At 40.4% G+C, this 15,426-nt stretch overlaps 1 protein-coding gene across 1 annotated transcript in view; it reads left to right on the top strand.

Annotated features, from left to right (window-relative positions):
• The window catches only part of LOC112115985 (neuronal growth regulator 1), a 616,138-nt gene that overhangs the window by 269,515 nt on the left and 331,197 nt on the right, over positions 1-15,426 (top strand). Inside the window, exon 2 of the mRNA XM_026656049.1 lies at positions 5,768-6,000. Coding sequence (XP_026511834.1) covers positions 5,768-6,000 — 233 coding nt within the window. The remainder of the gene's footprint in view (positions 1-5,767; positions 6,001-15,426) is intronic.

Consider the following 15,426-nt stretch of genomic DNA (forward strand, 5'->3'; position numbering starts at 1 on the left):
GCTGCTACTCTGAAACCTGTCCTTTTATTTTGACAGTAGAACAGCCTCAGGCACCTCAGTGTAGGGGGTCTATAACCCCACCTGACCTCAAACAAGGCATGTACCAAGGGAGCTCTCATCACCATGAGTGGAAATCAAGGAACTTGGTCCTATTCAGAGGGATATCATGTGGCAATAATTCACTTTCATTCTGGGATACTTTTCCCCTTCATCTAAGCTTTTCCTGCCCCCTCAGAGATCAAGATGCACATGTTCTGAGAGAATATTTCACTCACCCTTATGGCTGAGGGCAAATTACCTCTTTGAGGTTGCAATAATGGTGTGAGAGTTGTGCAGTCTGTAGACTTCCCACAGGCACTGAAGGTACCAGTTCACTGATGTTCCTATCTACCTAAGAAGTGAGTTTCAAGGCCAAATTTAATTCTAAGTTTCTTGTGTGGCAGTAGGTGGGATACAAGCTAAGCTGTCTGTCTGACCCTCATCACTATTTAAATAATGTTAATGGGCTTTAAACCAAAAGAAAAAGGGAAAAGCCTTTACAATCTTTGGTAGTTGATTTCATTTGCACAGAATTATCACACACTGTGAAATGCCTAAAAAATTAAAAGTTAAAATATTTTTGCTCACTGAAAAAGTGGGGTAGTGAACAGAGATGAGTGTATGCAGCAATTGTGGTTTTAAGGGATAAATGGCAAAGAAGAATTAGCACATTACTGCAAAAAATGTATTTTTAAACATACGAGTAATTAATAAATTCGCAAATCAGGAGCAATTTACAAACAGAAAAAATATGAATTCATAGGACAATGTATCTGCAGCAAATAAATTTGACTGGTTGTAGGGGTACACACTAAATATTGTAGGCACTTTCTCCATTGCTTTTTTTGCCACCTTTTTGTTGCTGGATTGGGAAAATGCAGCAAAGTGCTATGTGTTTACTAATTCTAAGGCTATCCTACACGAAATCTTTGGGCCAAATTCTGCCCTGGGTTACATTTAGTTCAATCTTATTGCCTCAGTGGATTTGCACAGATTGTGAGTCAACACAGAATATGGCACTATTTTTTGTCTTTTGGAGCAGATTGCTTCAGGGAAAATAAGCTTTCTTTCTACACATATTTTATCACTCCTAAAAGTTCACTTTCTAAAGGTCCATGCAGAACAGGAACCTGATCTGGAATGTCATTTTTCTTTGAGTCATGTCTCTGTGTTCGAGAAAAGTTCTTCTTTTCGAGGCGAGTCACTGAACCTAAACTGGGGAAGTATGATTTTTGGTTATACATCAGGAAAAGTCTTGTCTAAGACCTTGCTTGCTCAACCTTGAAAATTGATTCCCTTGTTGTAGTGAGTAAATTATAGTCAATGTACAATATTCTCTTCGTTAATCAACTTTAAAGTTGTTTTTTGGCAGATTCCTCCTATCTATTTGTGATGTTCACTTTGGATGGTAAAGGGAATTGGCCAAGCAAGAACAACTTGGTCTTTGGCACATTGTTCAAAAAGAGTGAGAAACTATCACCAGACCAAATAAAACAGCTAGACACAATCTAATGTTTATAATATCCCTTTTAAGAACTGATTTATCTCACCTTTTCTCAGCACGGAAGCCTTGATGTTGAAAGACCAATGTTTAAGTGAGGAGCAGTGAGGAAACTTTGCAACTTTCAGAACACATGTCACAGCATCTGGCTTCTTTGCAGGCTTTTGACAGCTTCAGAACTGCCCGTTAGGGTGCTGAGACAGCTGTGAAAGTAACTGGCTAACTTATCCTTTTGAACATCGTTTTCATGTGATTTAACTTTGAATCTGAGGAAAATTCCACTTTTATCTTTAATTGGTACCCTTAAATTGCTACTTTCATTATTCAACATTTTTGAGCAAAAGTGGATTATTTTCTTACAATCTAAACACTTTATTTTTGTGGGGAGGGGGAAGCAGTTTTGCTAGTGTTTTTAGGGTGTGTGTGTACACATATATGCATGTATCTGGGCAGAATTAGAGAGAGAGAAAAATCTAAATATTCACCTGGACCCAAAAGCTACCTTCATAAATACTCATATACAATTCACATCAAACTGCTGTAGAGTGGTATTAGAGAAAAAAATACCAACTTCCAGAGAGCAGTGTAAGGATTTTGGAGTGTCCCTGCAAAGTGTGGTTTTTGCCCTTGCTCCTTCCCAATCCACTATACACAGTCTCATCTTTTGGATTTCAGGGAAGGTCTTCAACATGATTGTTTACATCCTACAAATCTTTCCAGACCTCCAAACTCTTCCTGTAGAAACCCAAAGCTTTCCACTGAGGTCTGCTCATACTAGTGTGAACAAGGAAGAAAAATCTGAAACATCTCTCCATAGACGAGCTTTCAATCTCTGTCCTGGTGTCCCAAACATATAGAACCAGACATCTTCAGGGGAGTACAATAAAATAAAAGGAGCATAAATAAGTAACATTCACTAGTCTAAATGTTATGCCTTTTCTTACCTATTCCCTTCTCCAATTTCCTTATTCCCTTTTCCTTCCTTCCTCCTTCTGGTGATCTCTATCCATCTTCCTAACATTTTCTTCCTTTTGTCTCAGTTCTGAGTATTTTTTTAATCTCATTTTCTCTTCTTCTTTCTTTGACAAGCCGCATCTCCTTTCTCAATCATATTCTCTTTCATCCTCACCCAATCCAACATCCATGCCATTGCTCTCTCCTGGATTATATTTTCTCTCCTCCCTTGCCGAGCCTTCATATATTCTCTTTGCTTCTGACAGATCTCCCCTCTCTCATTACAGTTCAGGAGATCATTCCTATTTAAGGTAGCAATTAAGAGCACATTTTAAGCCCCCATAAAATCAATTAGATTTAAGCACATATTTGCAATTAAACACCTACTTACGTTTTCTCTTGAATATGGATGGTCTTAAGCATGTGCTTAAGTGCTTTTCTAAATTAAGGTTTTTCTCTCTCTTGTTCCTGTCTGTGTTCCATTGTCTCAGCAAGATTCCCTTCCCTATCAATCAGTGTCTAATATTTAGAACTTATATAGCATTGTACAAACATCAGTTAATGATCAGTCAAAATGCCTCTGTGTGAGGTGGGTAAGAAAGAACGGTTTCCCTCATTTTCAGGTGGCAACAAAGCCTTAGGCATCAGAATGAGTCTGTATGTGAAGGATTAGAACACAGGAGCAATTTGCTTCCAAACTCATGCTTGGCGTGGTGCACAATGAACCATTGAGTTGCTTGCCCCATGACAACCAATTGCTACCTTGGTTTCTCAGCTGGTTGGCAGATGGGAGGGGACTTGTGTCAGCTGTAACACAATCAGTGGCAGCTCAGGAGGCCCTGACTCCCTCACAGCTGCAAACTGGTCTGTCCAAAAATCGGGTTCTCAGGCCACAAACAACAGCCTTTGGGGCTGTAGATAATATGTGAATGATCATAGTAATAAATTATCAAATTACATTTTAAGGCTTTCTAAGAAACAAAAAGGGCTATTTTTTTTTTAGAATGAAATTTGGCATTAACTTTTACACTCATTGCATCCTGTTATCAGGGACAGTGGCAGGCAAGCCATGGCCTTGGGCTTCATGAATCCCCCGCAAGACTGGCTCTGCCAATTTCCAGATGGAAATTACTTCTAAGAATCATGAGACAGCAGTAGACTGATTTTTTCCTAAGCACAGAACTACTTTTCTGGGTAGTAATTCTAGCAATGGTATTCACAACACAGAGCCCAACACTGCTCAGAGGAGTTCACAGTTAATCTTACCATCCACCATCCCCCCCCATAGGAGAGGTAAGGTGGGCTATAAGAATGGGGGGGTTGGCTGCCTGCCATACCAATCATAGGAGTCCCCAACCGTGCTTCCCCCCCCATGTAAAAGGGAGGCTTGAGGTGCAGGGCTGTCCCTTTTAAACCCTGCATTCCCAGGGGATGAGTCACTGACCACACTGACCCTTTTTCAACAGTTTTCACCCCCCTCTCGCCCCAGCCATAAAGCACCGTTTCCTTCATTCGGCCAGCCAATCAAGTACCCCCAAGATGTGGTGCGATCATTTCTCTTAGCTCAGTGTGTAAGAATGAGCAATTTACTTTAGATGAAAAACTATATTCGAGAAAAGTCACAAATGTTTTTCTAATATGTAATGCCATATATTAACAATAGTAATTCAGTGCAGTGGCTTAGTTATCTTCATATTTTTATGAATAGATACAGAAAAGACTTTCAGTTAACACTGAACTTTGGCTTCTACTAGTTTTGATTCTGCAGATGGTAAAACTGACTGCAAATTAGATTCTGAAATATATCTTCATAATATTTTTCAACTGATTAGTTTCATACAGTTAGCAGTAACCCACCCTGTTGCATTCAGCTTGCAATTTTGTAGCAATCTCAAGTACTGTGTTCAAATCCCCAGTGTAATGTGTAAAGATGCTATCAAACTCTTTCAGTGTATATTTTCATTCTGTAGCTGTGCTTTGTACTCATTTAAAAGAATTAGTCTTTAATTTGTAGCGGAAGACTTTCAAAATGAAGTTTAGAAAGACAGGAGTTTGTCACATTCATTGGGGGTATATCTGCATCTTAATGTGCAGGGAGTTACTTGCAGAGCTCCAATTAAATTGCTTAGTATACCCTATTGCACATTATTTTTTTGTAATTGCTTCTTTAATAAACAATAATTGTTCAAAACTACAGTAGTGTACTATAAACCAATTATACTAGTTTGAATCATTAACATACCACTAATCCACTTCTATTTATTTTGATGTAGTTGAAATATGCTTTATATTTGCTTGTTGTCTAGGCATGGCAATCTAATAGGAGCTATGCTTACATAAATGGAGAATATTGTACAACATAAAACTTAGAAATGATAAATAAGGTGAGCATAAAAAGAAATAGTAGTTATATATTTAACTTAATTTTCAGTCTTGTGAAATGGCACTAAAAATCATTAAGAGGGGAGGTATAGCTCAGTGGTTTGAGCATTGGTCTGCTTAAACCCAGGGTTATGAGTTCAATCCTTGAGGGGGCCACTTAGGGATCTGGGGCAAAAATCAGTACTTGGTCCTGCCTATTGAAGGCAGGGGGCTGGACTCAATGACCTTTCAGGGTCCCTTCCAGTTCTATGAGATAGGTATATCTCCATATTTTATATTATTATTTATAAGGGAAAACAATTTTACAAATATTTTACAAAATGAGGAGAAACTCATTTTGGAAGAAAAAGAAGAGTAATTTTCATACTAGATAGCATGTACCTCTATCCCGCTCACTACCTCTATCCCGATCACTACTGGATGGAATTTGAATTGCTAAAATTTCTTAATAATCTGACAGTTAAGGGAGATTCCCCGTGAGCCAAGTGATAGGGGACTGTGATTTTTGGAGCAGAAGGAACTGAGTTCTAGGCCTGTTGTCAACAGAAGTGGTCATGGGGTTTAGTTCAGAGATTATTGAAGTCCTCAGTAGCCACAGATCAGCTACAATTCGAAAACACAGACTTAGAGAGGGAGGAGATGATAATGAAGTTCTCTATGTGTAAACCTTTTCATTGCAAGCTATAAGGAAGATTCCCCTGTATTTGGAGCCAAAGTAAACTTGATTTCTGAATTTCTAAATGACTTGCAACTTTTTAGGCCCATGTCTAATAAGTTGTAGTTGTATGAAATATTGAATCTTAGTGTGAAAACAAATAACTAACAAACGTACAAAGCTCTCTATATTTTCATTCTGATTATTAATCTTTTTATCCCTTTGGTCATTCACAGGTGTTATTTGGAAGATGGCGCTTCAAAAGGTGCCTGGCTGAACCGGTCAAGTATTATTTTTGCAGGAGGTGATAAATGGTCAGTAGATCCTCGAGTTTCAATTGCAACAGCAAATAAAAGGGAATACAGCCTACAGATACAGGATGTAGATGTGACAGATGACGGTCCATACACTTGTTCTGTGCAGACCCAACACACTCCGAGAACAATGCAGGTGCACTTAACTGTACAAGGTACGTGTTTTAACCAATTGCCCAGCATTATTAGGAATGTATTGAAAAAATCTGCATTTAAAGTAAAACAGTCCTTTATTAATTTTAAAAAAAAATATGTTCTCTGCTTAATGCACAGTAACCCTGTGATCAGAATGCATCCTCTAGAATGTCGGGTCTAATTTTATTATATTTATGTTCCATCACCTCTCCCATGGATTTCGGACACCATAATGATTACACTAAATTATAAAATCAAGATTGGATTTTTTTTTTCTATAAGATATATGCTCTAGTTATAACAGGAGTTAATTCAGGGAAGTCTGATCGCCTGTATTATACAGGCGATCAGACTGGATGATCACAGTGGTCCCTTCTGGCTTTATAATCTATGAATTTTTCAGCACAACTCAGGCAAAATCCTGAGCTCTATTGCCTTGTATAGGTAGATAGTGAACTACCTACTTCTATTCAGTTCCCCTTTTAAATTCAAGCCATGATCATGAAAATGTATGTGACCTAGATGATGGGCATCTGAGCATGTTTTAGCCAGCCACTCATATTGCCTCATGACCTCATGACATATTGCATGGACCTCATATATTGCGGGGGGGGGGGGAATTCTGTGACCTTTTCAACCATGTAAAAGAACTGTGGTAAGTTTTTTTTTAATGTTACATTCCTTAATTATTGTGCACAACCTTTTGTACAAGATATACTAGTTTTAATGCTAACTGAACAATCCTGCTTTTCTCTCAGTACCTGTGCATTTAGAAAGTAAGGTGGATCAGGAAGCTATTGTGTTAGATAGAGACTTATGCAGTATAGGCTGGAGTTGTTCAAACACAACTCATTCTTATGGACAGATTATCACCATATTGATGCCAAAATTAGCTTGATTTCATTCCTGCATAAGTGGTACTTATGTCAAGCCATTGTCCTGCAAAAGTGAGCTCTAGTTATTCTTTTGTGGCCTTTAAATGAGGTATTAGTTTCCTCAAAATGTGGTTACTCTTGATTACTTGCAGGGATTCATTTATTTTCAGCTACTATTTTATCTTTTCTGTTATTAGAGAAGGTATGTCTGCAATATTTGCAGTGTCAAGTAGTTCGTTTTTAAAAATATGATAAACATCTTTATATTATATTTTTAAATTAATAATTGCCTCATCAACAAGCCAAACAGGTAATGCTCAGACACAGGGCAGGTCTTCACTACGGGGGGGGGTCGATTTAAGATACGCAAATTCAGCTACGCGAATAGCGTAGCTGAATTCGACGTATCGCAGCCGACTTACCCCGCTGTAAGGACGGTGGCAAAATCGACCTCCGCGGCTTCCCGTCGACGGCGCTTACTCCCACCTCCGCTGGTGGAGTAAGAGCATCGATTCGGGGATCGATTGTCGCGTCCCGACGAGACGCGATAATTCGATCCTCGAGAGGTCGATTTCTACCCGCCGATTCAGGTGGGTAGTGTAGACCTTGCCACAGAAAGTTTGTACTCCAGTAGTTGATGTGGGATTACTGTAGTTTTGCAGAGTTACTTTGTTTTCCAGAGCTCAGAAATGCATATAGTAGGTAAGTTAAAAACCTTAATCATATGATGCTGTTTATAAATGTAATTATTCATTTGAAATTGATTGGCATTTAAGCAGTTTTTCAGGTATATTAATATAAGTTCAAGAGGGACAAACATCAGTAAGTCAAACAGGGTCAATTCAAGCAGTAAGTAAATGTCAGAGAAACAATTGTCCTTAAGTAGAGATGATTATCTGTATGCTAAAACAAGCTGTCTCACACATTTTTATTCTTCAGATTTTAGTAGTTCCTGTCAATGCATGCTTAGATACATATTTTAAAAATATTGTTTGCATGATAAATTTTCAAGCCAAGATAAAGTAAATTATTGAAAGAGTACACAGTTCCCCAGATTAAGGATTGAGGGCATCCAAAAGCCTTTTTTTAAGGATTTGGCTTTCTTTGAATAAGCAGCCCAGTAATCATCTATTTTTAAACACTCCTATAGCCTGATTAAAAAGTTCTAGGAGACAGGTGGTTTAGAAATTAGCAATGAGATGTAGAGCCTTTCATCTGTTGATCAACTGTTCAAATCCAGCCTTGGATTGGCAAAGATCAAAAGTTTTTTACTATTTGATTGTCGTCCAGTGGCCAGCATGAAATAACTCTAGCTTTCTTTCATATGGCAACTGTAAAAGCAACCTTAAAGGTCAATGTCCAAATTTGTCATTCACTCTATGGCCTGCGGTGGAATGAATCAAGACTGTCCCTCCCACAGAAGGATCTTAGAAGGCTGCAGTTCACTAGATGGTCTATGGTTTGAATGTCTTCTCCACATTCGCATCCCAGGCTATCCTTCATTTTCCATTTTTGTAGTAGATAATTGCAACGCCCATCTGAGGTTCTGATACGGTTCACTGTGATCCATATCTTACATGGCATGGTGAAGCCAGGGGGTTGGTCTGTAGGATCCATAATCAGATCTTGATTCTTGATCCTGTTATTTTTACACAACCTCCACCACTTATTTTTTGTTGAGAATCCCAAGGTTTTAAGAGCTTTGGCCAGTAACTAGAAAGGGCTCCTGGACTTAAGGCACCATGTTGGGTTGGAGGGGAGTTTGGAGATCTTCATAGATGGGCAAATCTATGTTTGTATTCCTGCTGCTTCTCTTCAGAGTGATGGTGATAAGATTTGCGTGAATAAGGGAGGAAACCAGACTGTTGGTGTTGACTTCAGCACTCCTGAAACAATTTGATTAACAGTGTTCAATTGCACATCAACAAGTTTTGTTGATGTGTTACCTGCCGATATTGATGAGCAATATTCAGCTGCTGAGAAAATGAGAGCCCATGAGATGAGAATGTCTGCTTCCCAACTGGTCACAGCTAATTTGTGGATTATATTGTTCCTAGTCTTTATCATGGCAGTGGTCTTCATCAGATGTTGGCTGTATGGGATGTTGCAATGCAGAACCATTCCAAGATATTTCAGGAAATCCTTGTGCCTGAGTTTTATGGTGCAGAAGATGGCTTTCAGATGCTGCTTTGCATTTTGGTTGCTCAGGTGGAATGTGGAGACAGCTGTTATACCTTTAGTGATGTCAGTACAGTGCTTTGTGACTAGCTCCCCACTAAACAAACAAAACCCAACCATAACATTGGCATTTTTGATGGGAGTCTTACAAGAAAGGCTAAGGATTAAATGGCCATAGAGTTGGCCTCTTCACTTATTAGCACATGGGATAAATCTGCAATGCCATTATCTGTGGTGTACTGGTTTTATGGATAGAGAACCTCAGTCTCCAGGAATGTCAACTCAGTTCATTTCACAAATTCCATAACAGTTAAAAGCCTTTAATAAGGAAAAAGGTTACCTCTGTGCTAGAAAGCTACGTATCCAGAGTTTGCTTCTGTTCTGGAGTTAGAAACAACAATGGGAGTAGAGGGTGGTAGTTGAGGGGGTAGGGTAAGAAGAAGAATAAGAAAGAAATTGTATACCACAAGTCAAATGCTGCTTTGTTACATTAGTGCAGTACCCATTGACTTGAAAGGGGAATATCAAATGAGAACAGAATTTGGCCCAGTATTACTCCTTTTCAGATTTAATTAAACAGTTATTTCTGACAATAAGAAACTTAACAGTCAGCTATAGCTACACAATCATTTAACCTCATGTGTGTTACTAGTTTGGTTTTCTGCTTCTTTAAGAAACCTGTACATAGATTCCCAGCCCTCCTCTGCACCCATTGCATTGCCCAGGCAGCACAGAGAGAAGAATCTATTATGCTTGTTATCCCCTTCGAGGGATCAAGTCTCAACTCCCCAGTAAGTGTAGAATTGGCATACCAGCCTCCTGTGTCACCTTGCCTCCATCTCCAGTGTAGGGGTATTTTGGGGCAGGGAGGGTGCATGGCAGGAGATCACTTCAGCCATCTCAAGCTTGTTGACAGTCTCTTGGAGACTAATGCCAGCTGACATAGGCTAGAGGAACTCCCAGGCTGTATTAACCTATGCTGGGGTGGAATGAGGCAAAGAATCCTAACTCTAACCAGCTCTATGATATACTACCCCATCTGCCACAGCATAGAATGTAGCCCCAAATGTCTGAGAGCACAGGAATTATGTACGATTAAAAGAAATAAACCTGAGTGAAAATTATTTCTAACATCTGTGTATTGTTCTCTGTGAGGTTGCAAAAGCAAGGGAAGAAAGTATGCATCTCATATGAGATGTATCTGGTAAAATTTCAGACAATGTCAGTACAATATTTAAAAAAACTTGACAAATTTCTTTACTGTGTTGACAGTTGAAAATAGAACAAATAAAAACATCAATGAAACCGTGTGTGTGTATACACAAATAGAAATACCAAAAACTTTGTATCTTTGAAGTGACCGTGTCTATTGTCTCCAGCAGAGGTAATATGTGTATATCTGTCAATTTGCTGTAGGTCTTCTATGTGGCTCCTAGTATTCTGCCTTGTCATCATTTTAAAATACATAATCATGTGCTAAGTTCAGGGAGGGTTTATTGCCTTTGCATTTTAACACTGATGCCAAATATAGTTGGAGGGAAATATTCTCATTTCCTTATGCTAGCAAGGTACATTCCGCAATACAAGAAGGCACAAGTGTTATATGCAATCTCTTCAAATTGTATAGGAATAAGAAGAAGCCATATAGTCTTTATCACAAACTGTGTATGAAAATGAATATTGCTCTTGAAATTCATGGGTAAAAAGATTTTTATTTAAAAATTCTATGGTACAAAATCAAGACTCTTGGTTGGCTGCTTTTTTTGTTTTTTGTTTTAACGTTATTATGGAAATGATTGGACTTACTTCAACCTCTGTGGCAATATTTCCCAATGAGCCTCTATGGGGAAAGCAGGCAGAGGACAATAACCAAGGCCCTAGATAACACCCCTCCCCAGTGCTTCTGAGGTGGTGGGTGAAACAGCAAGCAGCTCATTGAAATTCATTTGCCTTCCATCTCTGCTCCCACCGAAGCCCCTAATGAGACTGAGAACAGGAAGTAATTACCGATGTTGTTACATGCCTAGACAGAAACCCTAGCTTTCCTCTATTGTTCTCTCAGCATTCAGCTAAACTACAAGTGTATATGTGACCTGGCTCCACGATGCTCTCAGTGGATGTCCAACAAAATTTAAAAGAATTCGAGTATTTCATTACAGCACCTCAATTGTGGTGTGTGCCATTATAATGCAAAGCCATGCAAACAAGAATTAAATGACCAGCTTAAAGTAACTAAACTAGACTAAAAGAAACATTTGTCAAATATAGAAATGAACCATTGTTGAAAGGACACTCCAACAGTGAAGGCAAAAACCAAGGCTTTTTTTTTTTTTTTAATAACATAACAATCAACACTGTTTTCTTTAACCTGCATTCTCACAGAAAATAATAGCTAAGAGGCCTGGCCTAATCCTGCAATTGGAGGCTTTTCCTGTATCACTACACCACTGCAGGACTAGGATGTGAGCAGTGTGAGTCTGTAGAGGCGTAGCAGAGCACTGACTCACCACTGTGGCGCCTCCTGCTGGCCATCCTGGGAATTAGCTCTCTCAGCCCTGGAGTGCCCTCTATAGGCCGGTGCCTCGCCCTGTTACCTGCCCCTCTGCAGTCCCTTTATCTCCAAATGTGTAGGCCCCACGTCCCTCCCAGACCACGATGCCCCTTACCTTGGGGTGCTGTTCCTCACCCAGGGAACCTCACTCCCCTGAGCCCACCTCGCCTCAATGACCCACTGCCAGTCTTCATCTAACCCCTTTGCAGGGGCAAACTGCAGTCTGGAATGGCCACTCATCATTGGCTAGGGAGTTGGACCTGCTGCCTTTCCCTGCAGCCCCAGTACCCCCTTAGGCCTTCCTGTCAGGCCTCAGCCTGGGAGGTTGCCAGGCCTGAGCTCCCCAGATTAGCCTGTCCTTCCCCAGCACTGCTCTGTTGAAGATACCCTGTGCTCCAAGGCAGCCAGGTCCTTCCCACCCCAAGGCTGGAGTGAGACTGCCTGCCTCCTAGCTCACAGTCCTCTTTATACGAGCCCTAACGGTCCCGGATTGGCTGCTACCTGCCTTCCCTTGATTGGCTCCTCAGGGCAGCCCTTTCCCAGAGCTGGTTTTAACTCCTTTCTCTCCGGAGCGGGGTGCTCACCCCGCTACAAGAGGTAATATGTATTGTACTGTTCCAAAGTAAGGAATCCCCTGCTTTGATTATTTTTATAATAGTTAATGCCCTCAAACAAGGAACTGAAAAACAAAGTTGAAAACTAATTGCATATAAAACATATAAATGAAAGCTTTAAATTAATTAAGCTAACAATCAGAAATAATGAATCAATAGTGAAAAATATGCCTAATTATTAAGCAATGGCATTTATATCTTCAAAAATGCAAAGTGTAACCTAAGGCTTCAATTTATTAGTGTTTAGTGTAATCATCATTAACATTTTCAGTTGAATTTTTAATGAGCAATAAAGCCACTAATATAAAACAGAATTTAAAATGGCAATCTTTAATACTCCAGATAGCATACTCAAATCCTTTACAAATATTGTATATGAAATCTTTGTCATGCTAATTACTTTTAACCAGTGCATCTTTGAACCCAACAATGTCATGCTGTAGCTTTGAAAGAACCAAGTGCATTTATTACATAAAGAACCTTATTTTATTAGTAGGGACAAAAACCTTTGAATCCTCTGAATTGATAGCTAAGATAGTTTTTTTTATAATATGTGTTGTATGCAGTTGTAATGAAAATACTCCTATAATTGCAGTCATCTGAGTTCAACTAAAACTTTTATGGGATTTATGTACTGGGAATCATGCCATATTGTTTGCATACAATTGGATTAGCAATGGTAACTAGTGGGTTAGCTTCTACATTGAAATAAAGTAGAGGACAAAGTATCTCTTCAGCCAAAAGCATCCGTTTTTCTTCGTGCGATTGCACATATCCATTCCACTTCACGTGCCTGTACGCCAAGTGCACAGTTGTTGGAGGTTTTCCCCTCAGCACGTGCTCTCTCCCAGCCTCATGCTGCTGCGCGATGGCATACAGGGCAGAGCCTCCCCGACCTCCTTCAATTCCTTCTTACCACCTGTGACAGCTGTCATGTTGTCTAGTCTTGCCATCACATGTTTTTCACAGTGTGTCTATTTTGTACATAGTTGATACTTATTTAGACATAGTTTTGGTGTTAGGTAGTTTTTAATATTGTTTCCTTCTAGAGTGATGTTACAGGTTCCAGTTCCTTTTGTTGGGTTCTGGTACTGGGGCCAGAGCATGCCTCAGTTACCGGGCTTTACCCCCCGTCATTCCTGCAAAAAGCCAATGGCAGTAAGTGACCTGCACTTCAGGGTTGCCAGATTTACATTTCTACTGATGGAGGCAGCTCTGTGTTCACACTTGGAGCTTCCCACTCAGAACAGCTGCTTTGTTTAGGTGCACTCCTGCTACGTTGGCTGAATCCTGGCAGCAGTCTTCTTCCCAAATACCAGGGAAGGAACACCACAAGTTGCCTTCATAGGACTCAGCATCTAGGAGAGGGAAACCCTAGTACTGAAGTCCAGCAAGCATGAGGACAAAGGAAGTAGAGTGTTTCGCTTATATGTAAATATATAGTAAAAGCTGTTTTATCCAGCATGTTGGGGGAATAGAGGGTGCCGGTAAGTGAAAAATCCCAGTTAACTAAGAGGGAGGGAGTTTGGGTGCAGGAGGGGGTGCAGGGCTGGGGCATGGGAGATGGTGCGGGGCACAGGCTCTGGGAAGGAGTTTGGATGCGGGAGGGGGCTCGGGGCAGGGGGTTGGGCTGCAGGAGGGGGCTCAGGGGTGCTGTATCCGGAGGTGCTCACCTTGGTTGGCTCTCCAAAAGCCTCAACCCGTGCTGGCTGCTCCTAGGCAGAGACGCAGCAGGCAGCTCTGCGCGCTGCTCCCATCCCGCCCCGAGCACTGGCTCTGCAACTCCCATTGGCCTGAAACTGTGCTGGTCAGACAAACAAATACACATTCCTTTGTCTAGTGTTGACTGGGCTTATGCATTGCTTACCAAACACATTTTAAGACCACAATTCTAGCACATATCCATAACTCTTTGTACACACCCCATACATACATAACTCAAGAATATTAATGATCAGTGAGTCATTAGTTCTCCAATGATATATTACATTCCACTTTTGGGGTATATATCATGACAACCATGTATTAGGCATAGTGAGTATATCAGGCCTGACAAGAGTTGTAGACACAGAGTAATGAACCCTCAGTGGGCCTCTGTATCACAATACCTCAGCCACAAAGAGGAGTCACTTTGGGGGTCAGCGGTAACAATACCGCTGCTTCTACAGATATTGCTAAGCAAAATTCTCCGGATTTGGTGTGCTGGGCATGTGCACGTCTGAGTGGATTATAGATCTGCACCCACATCGCAAAGAGCAACAGTTACAATATAGATAAGTAACCATCTTTTATCACAGCCACATGACAGGTAGGTCAAGTGGCTAAATCAGTCTCTAGCCTAGTGATAAAAGAGAAGTCTCCAGTGAGCCAAAAGAGGGGATAGTGAGTGGATAGCTTGAAAGAAGTCTGTCTACATGGAAAGGACAGAATTAATAGAGGCCAGTTCAGAGAACCTGATTGAGGTCTGTAGCTGGCCGGAGTTATCAATGGAAACCCTAGAAGGACAGTGGAACTCCTGGCTTAAGGAGGGAACAAGGGTTGGACCTGACTAATTGATATGCTGTAAGAGACTTAATAAATGAAACCCCTCACAGGGGGAATCTCAGTTTAAAGTATTCTGGCCTGGGAGTGACTTCCTACAGAAGCCAAACAGGGAGTAGAGTGCAATGTGCCTGCAGGGTGATGCTATTCCACAAGGGATTATCTTGAGGGATGTTTGTCAGCCACAGGACTTTTTTATTCAACTCTCACTCTCCATTTATTTGATGGCTTGACTGTGGCAAGACCACATTAGACCAGTTTGGCCTGCAGCTTCCCAATCCTGCTTTTTCCTCAAACATCAACTTGTGTGGCAGAAGGCAAATGCCAAACGAGTAGGGATCTACTTATTCATGGGCGTCCTGAAGGGACCATTTCCTTCTTATTTCCCCCACTGTTATGAACGTCCATAGGACCAGTGGAACTTCAGAGAACTCTGCTTGTACATCTAGAAATCACAGTGAACAATGGAAGAGTGCACAAAGGATGGCTTTAATAGTGAATTAATTGCTTAAAAAAATAAAAGGCCTATTCAAATAATCCACATAATTTCATTAGAGTAAACTATTTGTATGTTATTGTAAATCTATTAAACATGCATAGTTGATTTTTAAAGAGAGTTTATTATGAAAAGATAGTTCTTGCTAAACCATGCCCTTACTCTCATAGCACTGACTTTTACAAGAACAG

This window comes from Terrapene carolina, unplaced genomic scaffold (assembly GCF_002925995.2).
Source record: "Terrapene carolina triunguis isolate 2854851 unplaced genomic scaffold, T_m_triunguis-2.0 Scaffold211, whole genome shotgun sequence".
NCBI classification, from domain to species: domain Eukaryota; kingdom Metazoa; phylum Chordata; order Testudines; family Emydidae; genus Terrapene; species Terrapene triunguis.